Here is a 13,643-nt window from a genome sequence, read left to right as displayed (position 1 = left end):
CTTTCCACAGAAAGGAAGTGAAGTGGATGATGGAGAATTATACTTAAAACCATCCATATAGTCTATTTCATCAGTGTATATTCAACTGAAAACAACTGCTATGGTGATATTATTGTACAGTGAATTTCCTACTAAACATTTACAATGTACCACATGCTGCCTGATAAATTATTAGCATTTTGCACTTTTGTCAAATCGTCACAACTTTTTTAGCAGTTTTGACCTTCCTTCATTATGTGTCACTCAAACATCTGTTTTACTGCCATGTTATCAGACATGCAGACATGTGCGACATGAATGATGCTCATTCACCCTCAAAAATTTCTTCCAAGGATCATGCACAACGGTTTCCGAGTGTTCTGCATGAAAGTGAGGATAAACAATTGTTGCGTGTGCCTTTTCCTTATCATGGCTGCTGCGGCTACGCCGATATTCACTGGGAAGGTAAGGGTGTACTGACACTGCTGTGTAGCCTTGGAGAGGGACCACATGACATGACAGGCTAGTTCAAGGCTAGCCTTTACTGGCAAATCGCATGGTGCAGAACACGGCGTCATGATTTCGACGTCAGGGCCGACAACTTGGCAAAAAAAACACACACACACATCTGCTTCTCAGGAACTATTTATACTAGACACACCACTGCGCAACAACTGGCTGACGCCAACGTCACTCTCTCACTTCCCATTGCACTATTTTTTACCACATGCAACGGTGGAACACAATCGAAAGTGGTCAGTTGAAAAACATTTTTGCAGACCAGCTGAGACAAATGTCCCTGACTGAATTTCACTTATTTCATCCGTTTCACAGCAACCTTCCCAAGAAAAAAAAATTGTCGCAACTTTTCACTAAAGTTGACGCAAATTCCGGTATTTCAGGTTGCATGCATCGTGCTTTAATACATAAATATACTTTCAGTACAGGAACTAAAAACTAAAGCGCCGTTTTGTCAAATCTGAGATCACGACAGCACAGAATGCTTTGTACAGACACTCCTTTTCGGCTCTATTGATTCTCTCTGCATTGATCAGTTCACACTTAAACCAAGAGCCTCCTGTTTAACTATGAAATACAAAACAAAACATTTTACCCGTGTTTTTTACCCATTATAGACTTTCTCCAGTAGTTACATTGTGTAATATAGTGTTTACATTAGTGTAATAGTGGGATAGTGCTTCTCTGCCCAGCTTATTATGTATGATAAATGCTATACATTGCTTATTTGTCTGCATAACAAGCTCGCACTATTGTTATTTGTTGTTGCATTGTATTTTAATCATCCAATAGAGGTGGTACATTATGCCTAGGAGAAGGTTAAAATATGAATAAACAGTTGTTTTTGGTGAAGCTTAATGGTTTTCTGCTTGGGAGAAAGCCCCAGAGTAAAAGCCCCTCTATAAATACACTGGGATCCCATTCGGCCTGTAAAATGCTACCAGGAGACGTACATAAGTCATCCTGGCCTGATGCTGGTTAGAAGTGGCTATTACTGTCTGACGGTCCCTGGAATAGGGTTGCCATGGAGACGTGCGGTGTCAGAGCAGAGCAACATCTGTGTGGTGTTTGTTTGTTATGGAGGCTTTGAGCTCTGTAATAAGATTTTTTTTTTTTTTTTAAAAAGGGAGCCGGTGAGTAGAAAGAAAGGGACAGACCCCACCTAACTCCTGTCCACACTCCACCGTTATCTCTGTTAAAACACCTGTGAATTATTTATGCCATTCCATATTTTATTTTTATGATTATTGCTGCCTGTCCCTTGGCCCTGTTTGGTTTGTGAGACATAAACAACTGCTGATGTGTGATGTATTCAGTCCAAAAAATGCATAGGGATGCAACGATCTGAAGCTGATATCAGATATATCATCGCCCACAAGGGTTGTCATTTACACTGAGACTGATCCACGACACCAGTCTTTTTAGTTCAGTTCTATGTTGTTGGATTTACACACATAGTACCTCATCTCAATTCTAAAAATTCTTAAAAAAGTAGACGTATGACTGCACGTATGAACATGCATATGAGTTTTGTTGAAATGCAGAGGCAGCTGAATGGAGTTGAATGCAGTAAATGCAGCCATGCTTCACAGCAGGTTGAACGTTTCACAAGCCCTGGGTTTTTTGGGAATGTTTAACCCCCGTTCCCCTTTTCGGTCTTTCCTTCTGTATAAGGCAGTGTTCTATTTCTGTGGGCCTGGAAAAAAATGTACACTCGCACCCCTGGCTGCCTTATCTGCAGAGGTTACTGGGCTGAAGTCGTAATTTGGTGAAGCTCTGCTTTGTGCGTACTTATTTGGGCAGTGAGATAAATCTGAGGATTGCAGAGCTTTCCACCTTTCTCTCTTGCACACTCACACACACACAGACACTCACACACACTCACACAATCTCTGGCTCTCACTCAGTAAACACTCTGCCATGCAAAGCACCCCCCATCCAGAAAGCCCTTCACAAGTGATCACACTGGGGCCTGGAAGCAGGACTAACGCGATGGGCCAAATTTGTGATGGACCATCAGAGCTCCTGCTATTGTCAGCTGCCATTCACAGCCAGCGTCACATCTGAGAGATGATTAAGTCAGAGGATGTGCTGCCATTTGAATCAAGGCTGGGGACTCATCCCTCCTCACTGTGTGTTGTGACCATGTTTGGGCAAATGTAGACCCAGAGAACCTACGTCTGGAAGTGTGAAGTGGGGCAGAAGCAGGCAGAAAGCCGTCTTGTTTTGAGCGTTAAAAAGCAATGCAGTGGTGGTACAACGGTTATATATGTGGATCCCATGCATAATGAACGAAACTTTTCATATGACAGATATAGCTACATTTTATACATTTTGAGTGAGGTTTGAGTGAGTTAGTCCTGGTTTCCATCGATAAAGCAGGATTCATATAAATCGGGCTCAATCTTTCTGACTTTGTGGGTTGGCTGGTTAAGAGCCAAGGTCGTTGACCTCTATTAGTGGCACATTTGGCCTAAGACTTTGTGATCATATTATGATTGATTCATGTTTAATTTCAGTCTGAACAAAAACGGCCATGATTGTGAAAGATTCAACTCAGACAATAGGGACAAGAATTGTCAATGACCTTCTGAAACAATATTATCTCAATGCATATTTATTGCAATTCTGTACACACATAGAATAGACATACAGAAACAAATAGAAATATGTTTATTATTAATACATTTCTGCTGTTCTATGTTGTGTGAAAGAAGATAAGGAGGGTAGATAGCCAACGGGGCCTAAAATGAGTTGTTTATTTCAGAATCAGAACAGTGTTAATCGGCCAAGTATGTTAACACAGACAACAGGTTCTGGCCAACACAGTGAAAAACAATAAATTCAAGCAATAAAATCAACATACTATTAGGATCTTATTTACAGATGTGCACAAGATGCCAATGATAAACATGACATCAAAATATATATATGCAGTGCAATAACAACAGTACAGGTATGGAGTGTCAAGTATCAGCGGCAGGGAAGTAAGGATGCATTCACACTACTTGCTAGTAACAAAAACAGGGCATGCATGTCCTCACGTTAACACACAAGACACAGTAAAAGCATGAAAAGCATAATGACCGGAAGGGGGACAAGACACAGCGAGGATACATTTATGAAGGTGAAAAAAATGTGAAGTGATTGTCATTGTGATACACTGCAGCACAGCAGAACAAAATGTGTCTTCTGCATTTAACCATCACCCTTAGTGAGCAGTGAGCAGTCATAAAAGGCGCCCAGGGAGCAGTGTGTGGGGACGGTACCCTGATCAAGGACACCTCAGTAACACCTTTGCGGATCAGGGTTCGAACCAGCAAACTTCCCTTTACAGTAGTAACATTTTCAACAGCCAATGCATAACACCTTGTTGCTCTTATCTGGCATGACTATTAAGTTAAACCATTTTTTTTCAGTGACCCATTAAACTGGAACAATGACTAATAAGCTGCATCAAGTTATCACCTCTTATCGTGACCCAAAGGGTCATGAGAATCTCAGATATGATTAGTTTTACTTGAAGAAATGTGCTAGACGCTAAATAACTTCCTGGGTTCCAACCTGGCATGGTGATTGGCTGAGAGGAATGCTGCAAGCAATAATCTCTCTGATTGCTATAATTTATTCTGCCTTATTTAGACTGGTTATGGAGGCATAATTCTCAATTTATACAATGGATTAATTTACTGCGGTTTAAGGTCATTGTTACCCTCAGTACAAGTTGTGTTTGGTGATAATTGCAATGATTATTCTAAGCCAACTATTTATTTAATGATTAATTGTGCAGCCCTAACCTGAACAGTTGTTTTGTAGTAAAAATGTATTATGGGTGGTAACTAGTTAATTTGTATTTTGAACTGTGTCTTCATAGTGGAGTTTGTATTTCCTGACACAAACACAGCGTTTGTTCAGCAAAACCTGGCGGGCTGGTGTAGGCGATCTTTCCCTGGATAAGCGAGTTCAGTCTGTGCAAAGCTCACTAATGTGCTGCCATGTCCTGGAATGTCATTACTGGTCAAGAAAATCTCCTCTTGCCACACAGGGAGCAGATCATATGTCCAGATGCAGGCAGGAAACCCCGGCCTGATGGGTACATGCCGTCCGCTCACCCTCCTGCGGCCCACTATGCCAAGCTGGGAGGTGGGGCTTCCTCTTTGTCACGTCCACGGAGACTCCATGCATGCTTTCCTCTAGACAGTACAGACACACACTCACACCGAGGCAAGCCACTGCTTTAGGCTAAGATTAGGTCATGTGATTTGACATTCCTCTAGAACAACGAGGATGTTCTTATTTTTTGCTTAATGTGGGGACTGAGCTGACTGTTCATGTCCTTTTTATTACGAGAGCTTCTGATTTCGGGTTACATCATATGTGAGGGTGAGGAAAGAGGAATTTCCTAGAATTATCACTCTGAATTAAATCAACACATCCTCCTGTTACATGTTTACTGTCATATCTGCACCGGTCCCTGTCCGCCTCCGGCTAAAAGTTTACCGTTGGTTGCTGTGCCCACCCCGCTCTAAGCCCAGAATACGGCACGGGCACATGACACGAGTTAAACATCGACCGTTCGTGTGCTTCCGCTATTCCTAGAGTTCCTCGCTTGCCACTCAAGGCCATAAAACTGGTCAAGCATACCTCCACAACGCCAGAGCCGCGGCAGCCGCCCTCCCCTGCCGGTTAACAGCCCGGATCTTCATCCTTGTAAAACACCGCCTGTTTACACTGGATAACTGTCCCGGCTCCTCCCAGCTTTGGGGAGCTCTGATGAACGAGTTAAATGGAAGTCAGTCACACAAGGCCATTGTTTGCGGCAAAACGTTAAAGCAGATAATGGCATTTTCATGCAAAGCAAACTGGTTTCACTGTGGATATGTCCCACAGTTGTGGTTGCAGTTTGCTCAGTTAATGGCCACTTGAGTTGGTCAAAGGCTGCTTTATGACACTGATGGCTGTAGCAAGCGATTGTTTGAATGATGAAGGGTACCACTGACCATAATGTAACATAATACAAAAACGCATGTCAATTTCATGGTTTATACCAACAACATACTCATTCATTGAGTTATATATATGATATCTGGATTGATACTGTGTGCATTTCCTCTGCATTGCATTCACACTGACTTCAGCATTCGGATTGTTGAATTGTTGCTTTTTTTCTGTAGCGTAATATTTATGCACGTAAACATCATATCATGATTTTAGAGTTTGAATTGGGAGAGCCCTTATTTTCCACTGTTCACCAGGACCTCCCGCGTCACATTCATATGCATACACATGTTAGTGACATCGCAGTCAATTACAGAGTTACTGTGAAAAATAGCACAACACATCATAGCACAAAGCTAGTTTTGCCAAAACGAATTGCACTCTATGCAACATGCTGCCAGACAGTGATATCCTGTAAATTGCCGTGTAGTGCTGATAGAAACAATCAAATTTCGTAATGATTGATCAATTCCAGGCTGTCATTGCACTCATGATATTTGAATTGATTACAATACAATATTTTATAAAAAAAAAAACACCCTACAATTGATCACAAAGTTATTCTGTTCTTCAGTCACAATAGTGATTTTGAAACAGACATTTTTGCTGTAACATTTAATACATTTTATATAATGTTCACAAAATGTTCACATTCAGTGGTGTGGATTCCTCCCAGTTTATTGGCCAATGTTAACATTTATTAAAACCATGAAACAAAACATTCATAAAATATGATAAATGTTCTGTTCTTTTAAGGGCAGTTTTATAAAAAAAAAAAAACAGATATAGACTGTAAACAGTATTTAGGTTAATTCTGTTTATGGCTAGGCCTCTTTACATTAAATGTAATTGTGCCTCATTTCTTAGCAATAAAGCTCCGCTTCCTATTTAATTGAGAATAATGCTGCCTCGGCAGAATATGTTCATCTCAACCATGCAGTTTGGTTGAGCAGTTGCCAGTTGAAAAGGTAAATAAGTTTGGAGATGCCGGAGGCGCACTATTGTTTGATGCAGTCGCACATGCGTCTGGCAGCAAGCCTGTCTGCTCCCTCATGCATAGTGAAGTGTGGAGCCAGTGCGGTGGGCTTTTGTTGACTCCGCCGCTGTGGGCCATGGCGACAGCAATGCATCGGGCTTCCTCGTAGACGTCTGAACCTTGAGCTGAAACTATTTTTTTTATTTGTCTGTGTGTTTTTTTTTCTTCTTCTTCATTATCACCTGTTGACAGACCCCTGTTCCTGAGCTCTCACTGTTGCTGCCGGTTTCAGATCCACTGTGAAGTCATTCTTGCGGTTAATTGTTCCATAACGTGAGTACTGCATCTTGTGCCTTGTAAGGACTAGACATAAAACGAGCTGAGCCATGACATGTCTGTAATTAAAATGGGTTATGACTTTTTGAGTCATTTAGTAGTGTAATTGGCTGTGATATATGCACCGGGTTTCGAGTAATGCAATCGCAGTTCTTCAGACTCACTCCCATCTGGAGGGAGCCCAGGGTGGTGATGTAATTCGGTTGTTTTGCTTTTGAATACCAGTGGATATGAAAAGTCTGCACTTACTGAAATGTCTGGGTTTTGTGATTTTTGCATATATCACAGTTTTGGTTGGCAGATGTAATCAGCAGATTATGATGGACACTTTTAGTAAAGATCAGTTTAAATTAAGAGGTTTAAGTTAAGTGAAGTGAAAGTGAAGTGATTGTCATTGTGCTGCACAGCACAGAACACGGTGCACACAATGAAATGTGTCCCCTGCTTTTAACCATCACCCTTGGTGAGCAGTGGGCAACCATGACAGGCACCCGGGGAGAAGTGTGTGGGGACGGTGCTTTGCTCAGTGGCACCTCAGTGGCACCTTGAACTTCAGGATTCGAACCGACAACCTTCTGATTACGGGGCCACTTCCTTAACCGCTAGGCCACCACTGCCATGTAAAATGAATTTAATAGGACTTAACACAGTTTCCATGTTGCATGAAGTACGTGTTCTGAAGTAAATACAACACACAAACTAAGAATGTTCTGGTTGCTAGTTAGTTGTATTAATTTCAGGTCAGAATCATGTCCAAAGTTTTCTCATCATCCCTTCATATACTTCAGCCTATAAGACTACTGTCATCTGTTTTGAAAGCAGATCGCTTTATTTAATGATGTGGCACAACCAGTAATATCTTCAATTTTTTGGTACTAAGCTTGTAACAAAAATGTTTTTCTTTTTGCGGTGTGTCATAGGGTAAATATATAAAATAAAATGAAAAATAATAAGAAAAAACAGAAAGCATAGCACACTGTGCACATAATTGTAAATTTCCCACTTGTACGACTAACATAGGATCATCTTATCTTATCTTATCTTACAACGAAATGTGTCCTTTGCATCTTACCCATCACCATTTTGTGAGCTGTGGTAAGACGTCTAGAAAAGCAGTGTGTGGGGACGGTACCTGGCCAAGGGGACCTCAGTGGCAAATTGACGGTTTGGGATTTTAACCTGCAGCCTTTTGGTTACGAGTCCACTTCCTTACCCGCTAGGCTCCAACTGTCTTGCTGCCAACTCACCTTTATTGACAGGTAAGTTGATCTGAAAAAATCTGAGGTGTCGCTAATGCCCTACAAACTGAAAACTGGGCACTGAGTCAGTCCAGTCCACCGCAAGACACACACACACACACACACACCATTCACTCACACCTATGGACAATTCAGAGCCCTAGTATGTATGACTGTGGATGGCGGGAAGAACCTGAAAGAAACCCACGGCAACATGCAGAGAGCATGAAGAATTTCACACTCGCAGGGTTCTAGCTTGGACTCAATTTACAGGGAACAACCTTGGAGGCGTGAGGCCACATCACCACACCACCATGCAAAATATAATAAAAACATTAAAAATATGTAAACATTAGTATGTTGAGGTATAGTTAGGGAAAGTAAGAGGATTTGCAGAATTAAACTTCGATAGTCTGGGTTCAAGCAGTAATACGTAATGTATAAGTGTCACGGCCAACAAACCGCCTCCTGCCCCCCAGATGGAGCAAGATCAGTCAGGTAGACAGCGACCCGGAAGCGGAAGTGAGGGGGGTCAGTGTCCAGTATAAAAGTCAGGCGGCCAGGTGGGATGCTGCAACTATAATATCTGCAGCTGCCCCACCTTCCTGCCACCCAGAGCCAAGCAACAGCTTCCGTCTGTGCCACATCCGACCCATTCTCCCACACCATCCTCAAACCAGCCGTCTTACTTGCCCCTTGTACCCCAGCATCCTCCCCTCACCTCCTTTCCCGCCGCTTCACACGGAGCCAGAGTTCCCCTCCCGCCACACTGCGGCGCGTCCTCTGTCCCACTCCCATGCCTACTTCCATCAGGCCAAGCGGCTCCGGTCCTCCTCCCAAGCTCCTCCGCGATTAATTCCTCCGCTCCAAGCATGTCTGCGAGTGTGGCCCCAAATCGCGCGATGACAATAAGATGATGAAATGGGATCAGATAGTAAACATTTTTACATTGTAGCACGCAGAGGTAGAGTAGCTTACTCTTTCCAAATACCTCAATGTGTTGTTAATGTAATGTTGGGCCGCCCAGCCAGGACTTTCTAATTCACATGCAGTCATTCATAAACACAAAGACGATCTGCTGAGATGCTAGCGAATGCACTAATAGAGAATTATTTTGCCCAATCTTAATTTTTCCACACATTCACAAATGGAGTCATTCGGTGATTTCTTGCTGTAGCTTGGAGAGTCTCTTAAGTTGTGCATTTCCCAGTCATATATCCTAGATATCATTGCACAGCCGTTCAGTTAGTCAGCCCGTCATTAAGTTTAGCTCAATTATGAAGCTGGGGACCACTGGGTATTATCCTACCTGCCAGTAACAGGGGACGGCGCTATAATTATCTCATTGGCAGCGCTCTCCACTCACATTTCCGAGGCACTCGGCACTCTTCATGTGTGGCCAGGAACGTGTCTCCTCAGCTACAGCTGCTCGACCTACGGTGCCAATCTGCTTCCTGCTCTCAACGGGTCCTTTTCATTATCTGTGGAGGGCCTACTTGGTGCGCACGCTCATTGACCACTTCATTAGGGACACCTTCCATATTCACACACATTCAAGATCAACTGTTACTGGCAGCAGGTCATCTGTTGGTGTGTACAGTTAGTCCACTGCCCTGTACATGAGCACACATCACACATTTGTTTATTTGTTGCGGCACCTAAATTACGACCTAACCAAAGAACTGCCTAACGGAAAAAAAAAAGTTTCTTTGGTTAGGCAGCTACAGACGGTAGTATTCACAAAAGTGTTTTGGAGATTTTTTTAATTTCCAAAGTGGGAAGTAGGATCTTACAAGCACTTGCAGATATCCTCTGTGTTCCTAGATTGGGCATGTTTTGCTCATCAGAAAAAGGTGTCGATGAACCAATTTCTCATATAGGTATGCTAATGTTGAATACATATCAGCAGTTAAATGCATATCGCATAGTCTTCAAACGCTTGAAACAATCTAATATCTGGCAACACTGCCGCCAATTACAGTGTCGATGAAGTCATTGTCCCCTTGTGCCATGTGACTACTGCACGTGTGAAATGAAATAGTGTGCATCATCTAACAGGGCAAGCTAACACTGCATCGCATACCACACTACACAATAGAGTGGCAAATCAGAATGATAGGCTGCACAGCTCATTTTCATACTTTAAACTGATCTTCACTGTACACCAATGCATGCTGTATTCTTCCCACATAATTATAAAATAATCACGCAAAATGCATTTATATACATATTCCATTTGTGCTTTTCAGAACACTGTATTCAGAACACCATAGGTGTTCCTAATAAAGTGCTTCTGTATTTTGCATCAACGTCTGTGCAATAATTGACACTGCTGTAATTAATGATAATAAGCACCACATGCAGTATCAGACAGAAGGCTATGGGCTTGTAAACAAACAAAATGTGGTCAAATAAAAGCAAATATGAGGTAACGTAGAATATGTTAGAAATATGTTGAATTGTAGAATATAAATAGAAAATATATGCATGAGGTAATACAGCAATAGATATAATAAAATGTGTTATTATCATGAGTTTGAGCCACGTGTATCCCAGTTTTTTTTTCTTCTTGGAATGCTATGTTCTGACCCTGCCCGGATCTACAGGAAGCCACTATCTGAGCTCCCAATGGGGCAGCGCAGATGGTAACGGCAGCACATTTTAAAGGCCGCTCTGTAGTCACTCAATATCTCCCCAGTGTCCTCGCAAGACCCCTGGCAGGAGAAAATAGCGAACTGATTCTACAGGGGTCTCCGAAAGGAAGCATCCTCCGAGAGATACGCTAAATGAAAAAGTATTGACTGTGTACGCAGCACCAACTTCCTCTGAGCTTAGCAGCACTGAGACACGGCACATTTTTTAAAATGAATTTATTTCAAACAGAACTCTCGGTGCCATGGCTGTTTTTTGCTTTTATAACTCAGGCTTCGACTGACAGGGCGCTGATTGATGGCGCGCTTGCTGGTTAACGCTCCAGCCTGCCTGTTCTGGCCACTCTGGGGGGTTGTGGTGGGGGAGTCTGCTGAAGGGTACGTGAGCAGGAGCCTGTATGGGTTTTTGCTTAGATGTGGCTTAGTGGTGTACAAACAGTTTTTTTTTTTGTTGTTAACTTAAAGTCCGTGTCTCAGGAGAGCGCCACTGTAATCCTTTTATCGCTCCTCTCTGATCCAGGACAGCCAAAGGGACTTGACCACGTCAGAGCTCTCCTCCACCTGATGCATACATGGTGCACGTGAGAAGGTTTTCATTTAAATCCCGCAACTGACCATCTCTCTTTCATCAGACTGCCACTGTCGCTCCCTCTAAATGGCCAGCCTGCAGATCAAAACAGCAGCACCCTCCCGTCCCCCACTCTTGTCCACTCATATTGTGGCTCTCCAACCTGATCACATCACAGGCGCCAAGTTATAGCCCCTGGTGTCTACACAGCCATGGTTACAATGACGCATTTCCTGTACCTGCGGTTGGAATCAGGCATTGATTTTTACCATTGATTTGTTGGGTCGAAATCATTTAACCAGTGTTCATACAAGATATAAACAATAACCAGAGTCCAAATAAGCATACATTCAAGACATTTAATAGATGTAGGGAGCGATATGTAATTAAATATTCGCAGATTCCACAGGAGGTGAGATAGCAGGGCATTCTCATAAATCTAATCTAATAATTATTTCACACCTCAATTATCTGTTTCAGATGCATCTTTTCAAAATCGTACGCTCTGCACAGGCAGTAGTAGTCAGTGGGCTAAAGCCATTCAGAATTATTCTGCCATGTGATTTTATTGTTTTACTGATATCAAAAGGTATTTCTGTCAAATGGTCAGTCAAAACTGTAATTCTTGCTGGTTGGTTGGGCTATTCTCATTATGACCAGAATAAAAGCCACATAAAAAATATGCACAGTTATTTGAAATTTTTTTGTATTTGGAAATGATCCAGGTCATCAGATCCTGACCATGAGTCCATGCAATGCAATCTACCAATGTAATAATAAAAAAAAAATATATATATATTTTTTTATTATTATAGAAGGTTCACTATTTTTCTCTACTCTTCCTGTACATAAAGGCACACAAACCACAGAGCCCATAGGGTCAGCCTGGATTTATTCACATGACCACTTCACTTCCCAGGCCTCCTTCTGGCCCCACAGCATCATCCACTGATGTTCCTCTGGAGAATCACCTTTTGCCTTCCTGTCCTCCCATCAGTGACTCACGCTGTCTTTAATCAGCACGATGAAGGGAGAGGGAAAAAAGCGATTTCCCAGGAGCCTCTCTCAGCAGCCCCTCTCTTTTGTTGCCTGCAGGTCTGCAAGCAGCCATGACGAAGTTGTACGAGTTCAACTGGCAGCGGAACGTTCCGGAGTTCCTGCAGGAGGGGGCAACGTTTGACAAATTTGATGAGGTAAGCCCCGCCTTGGCCCTGTGGTTACGTGTCACAATAATTTTGAGATATATGAGACATCAGCTTGGCTGGGTGGTCTGGTTTTTGCTGTTGTGTGATACTACCAAACCATCACATAACTGATGTCCCTACAGACTTTGTAGTCCCATGTGCATTACCATAAACTGGCCTTGCTGAGAATTTTATGGCCTATTACTTACTCTTTTAGTGTGAGTGGAGCAACAATCACCAAATTCATCTTCTGCACTATACTGCATTAAAACAAGGGCTGGTGACAAGCCCTTCCTTTGGCCATTTCTCAGAGCTCCTTCCACCCTCTCAAAATTTTATTACATTAGAAATACTTAAAACAAATGTAAGTGGCTGCTTTTTGGAGTGGATTGTAAGTGCAATTTAATGGGTGTGAAAGCTTATATAGGAGTTTAAAACAAAATAACCTTCCCCTTGACTTTATCACAGCAAACTCACACAAATTCCCTGCATCAGTTCCAAAATTGTTTGGAACTAACTTGTGTTGAAACTAGGGCTGGCAGATGTGTTTTTTTTAAATACATTTTTGCCATTGCTCCTGAGAAAGTATTCTGGATGACCTGTTTATTTTCTTTTGAATGCTACCTCTGACATTATTTTGCACCTATTTTATTCTTACAGTTACTTTATTCTTACTTACTTTATTATATTAATGTTTTTTTTTCTATCTGATATGTAAATTAAAATGTATAAATTGTACACATTAATGCGGAAATAATTGAGAATCGAATCAAATCAAAATGAATCATTAGATAAATCAATGCATCATAAAAACACATCTTGTTCTATCTATCTATCTATCTATCTATCTATCTATCTATCTATCTATCTATCTATCTATCTATCTATCTATCTATCTATCTATCTATCTATCTATCTATCTATCTATCTAGATGTGCTGTTTTCTAAATAGATAGATAGATAGATAGATAGATAGATACACCCACCCAAGCCTCCTCTCTTTTCACTGCATTTCCCCTGCGATAACTCAATCAGGCCACTCAAGTGGGCTGAGATGGAAATGGGTGTGGCCAGCGTGCTTGACGGGGACATGAAGCTGGGTAAACATCCAACATCAGATATACATCAGAGAGAGGCTGGGCAGGGTTCAGCCGCATCCCTCTGATTTGGGCATATTTTTATCAGTGTGTGTGA

The 13,643-nt window shown here is 42.0% G+C and overlaps 1 protein-coding gene across 2 annotated transcripts in view; it reads left to right on the top strand.

Moving 5' to 3' along the window:
* plcb4b (phospholipase C, beta 4b) overlaps nucleotides 1–13,643 on the top strand; it is a 70,361-nt gene that overhangs the window by 13,390 nt on the left and 43,328 nt on the right. For both annotated transcript variants that reach the window (XM_029002559.1, XM_029002560.1), the window contains exon 4: nucleotides 12,361–12,458. In XM_029002559.1, coding sequence (XP_028858392.1) covers nucleotides 12,375–12,458 — 84 coding nt within the window. In that variant the 5' untranslated portion in view covers nucleotides 12,361–12,374. The remainder of the gene's footprint in view (nucleotides 1–12,360; nucleotides 12,459–13,643) is intronic.

This window comes from Denticeps clupeoides, chromosome 14 (assembly GCF_900700375.1).
Source record: "Denticeps clupeoides chromosome 14, fDenClu1.1, whole genome shotgun sequence".
Classification (NCBI taxonomy): domain Eukaryota; kingdom Metazoa; phylum Chordata; class Actinopteri; order Clupeiformes; family Denticipitidae; genus Denticeps; species Denticeps clupeoides.
This window is presented reverse-complemented; position numbering and strand designations above follow the sequence as displayed.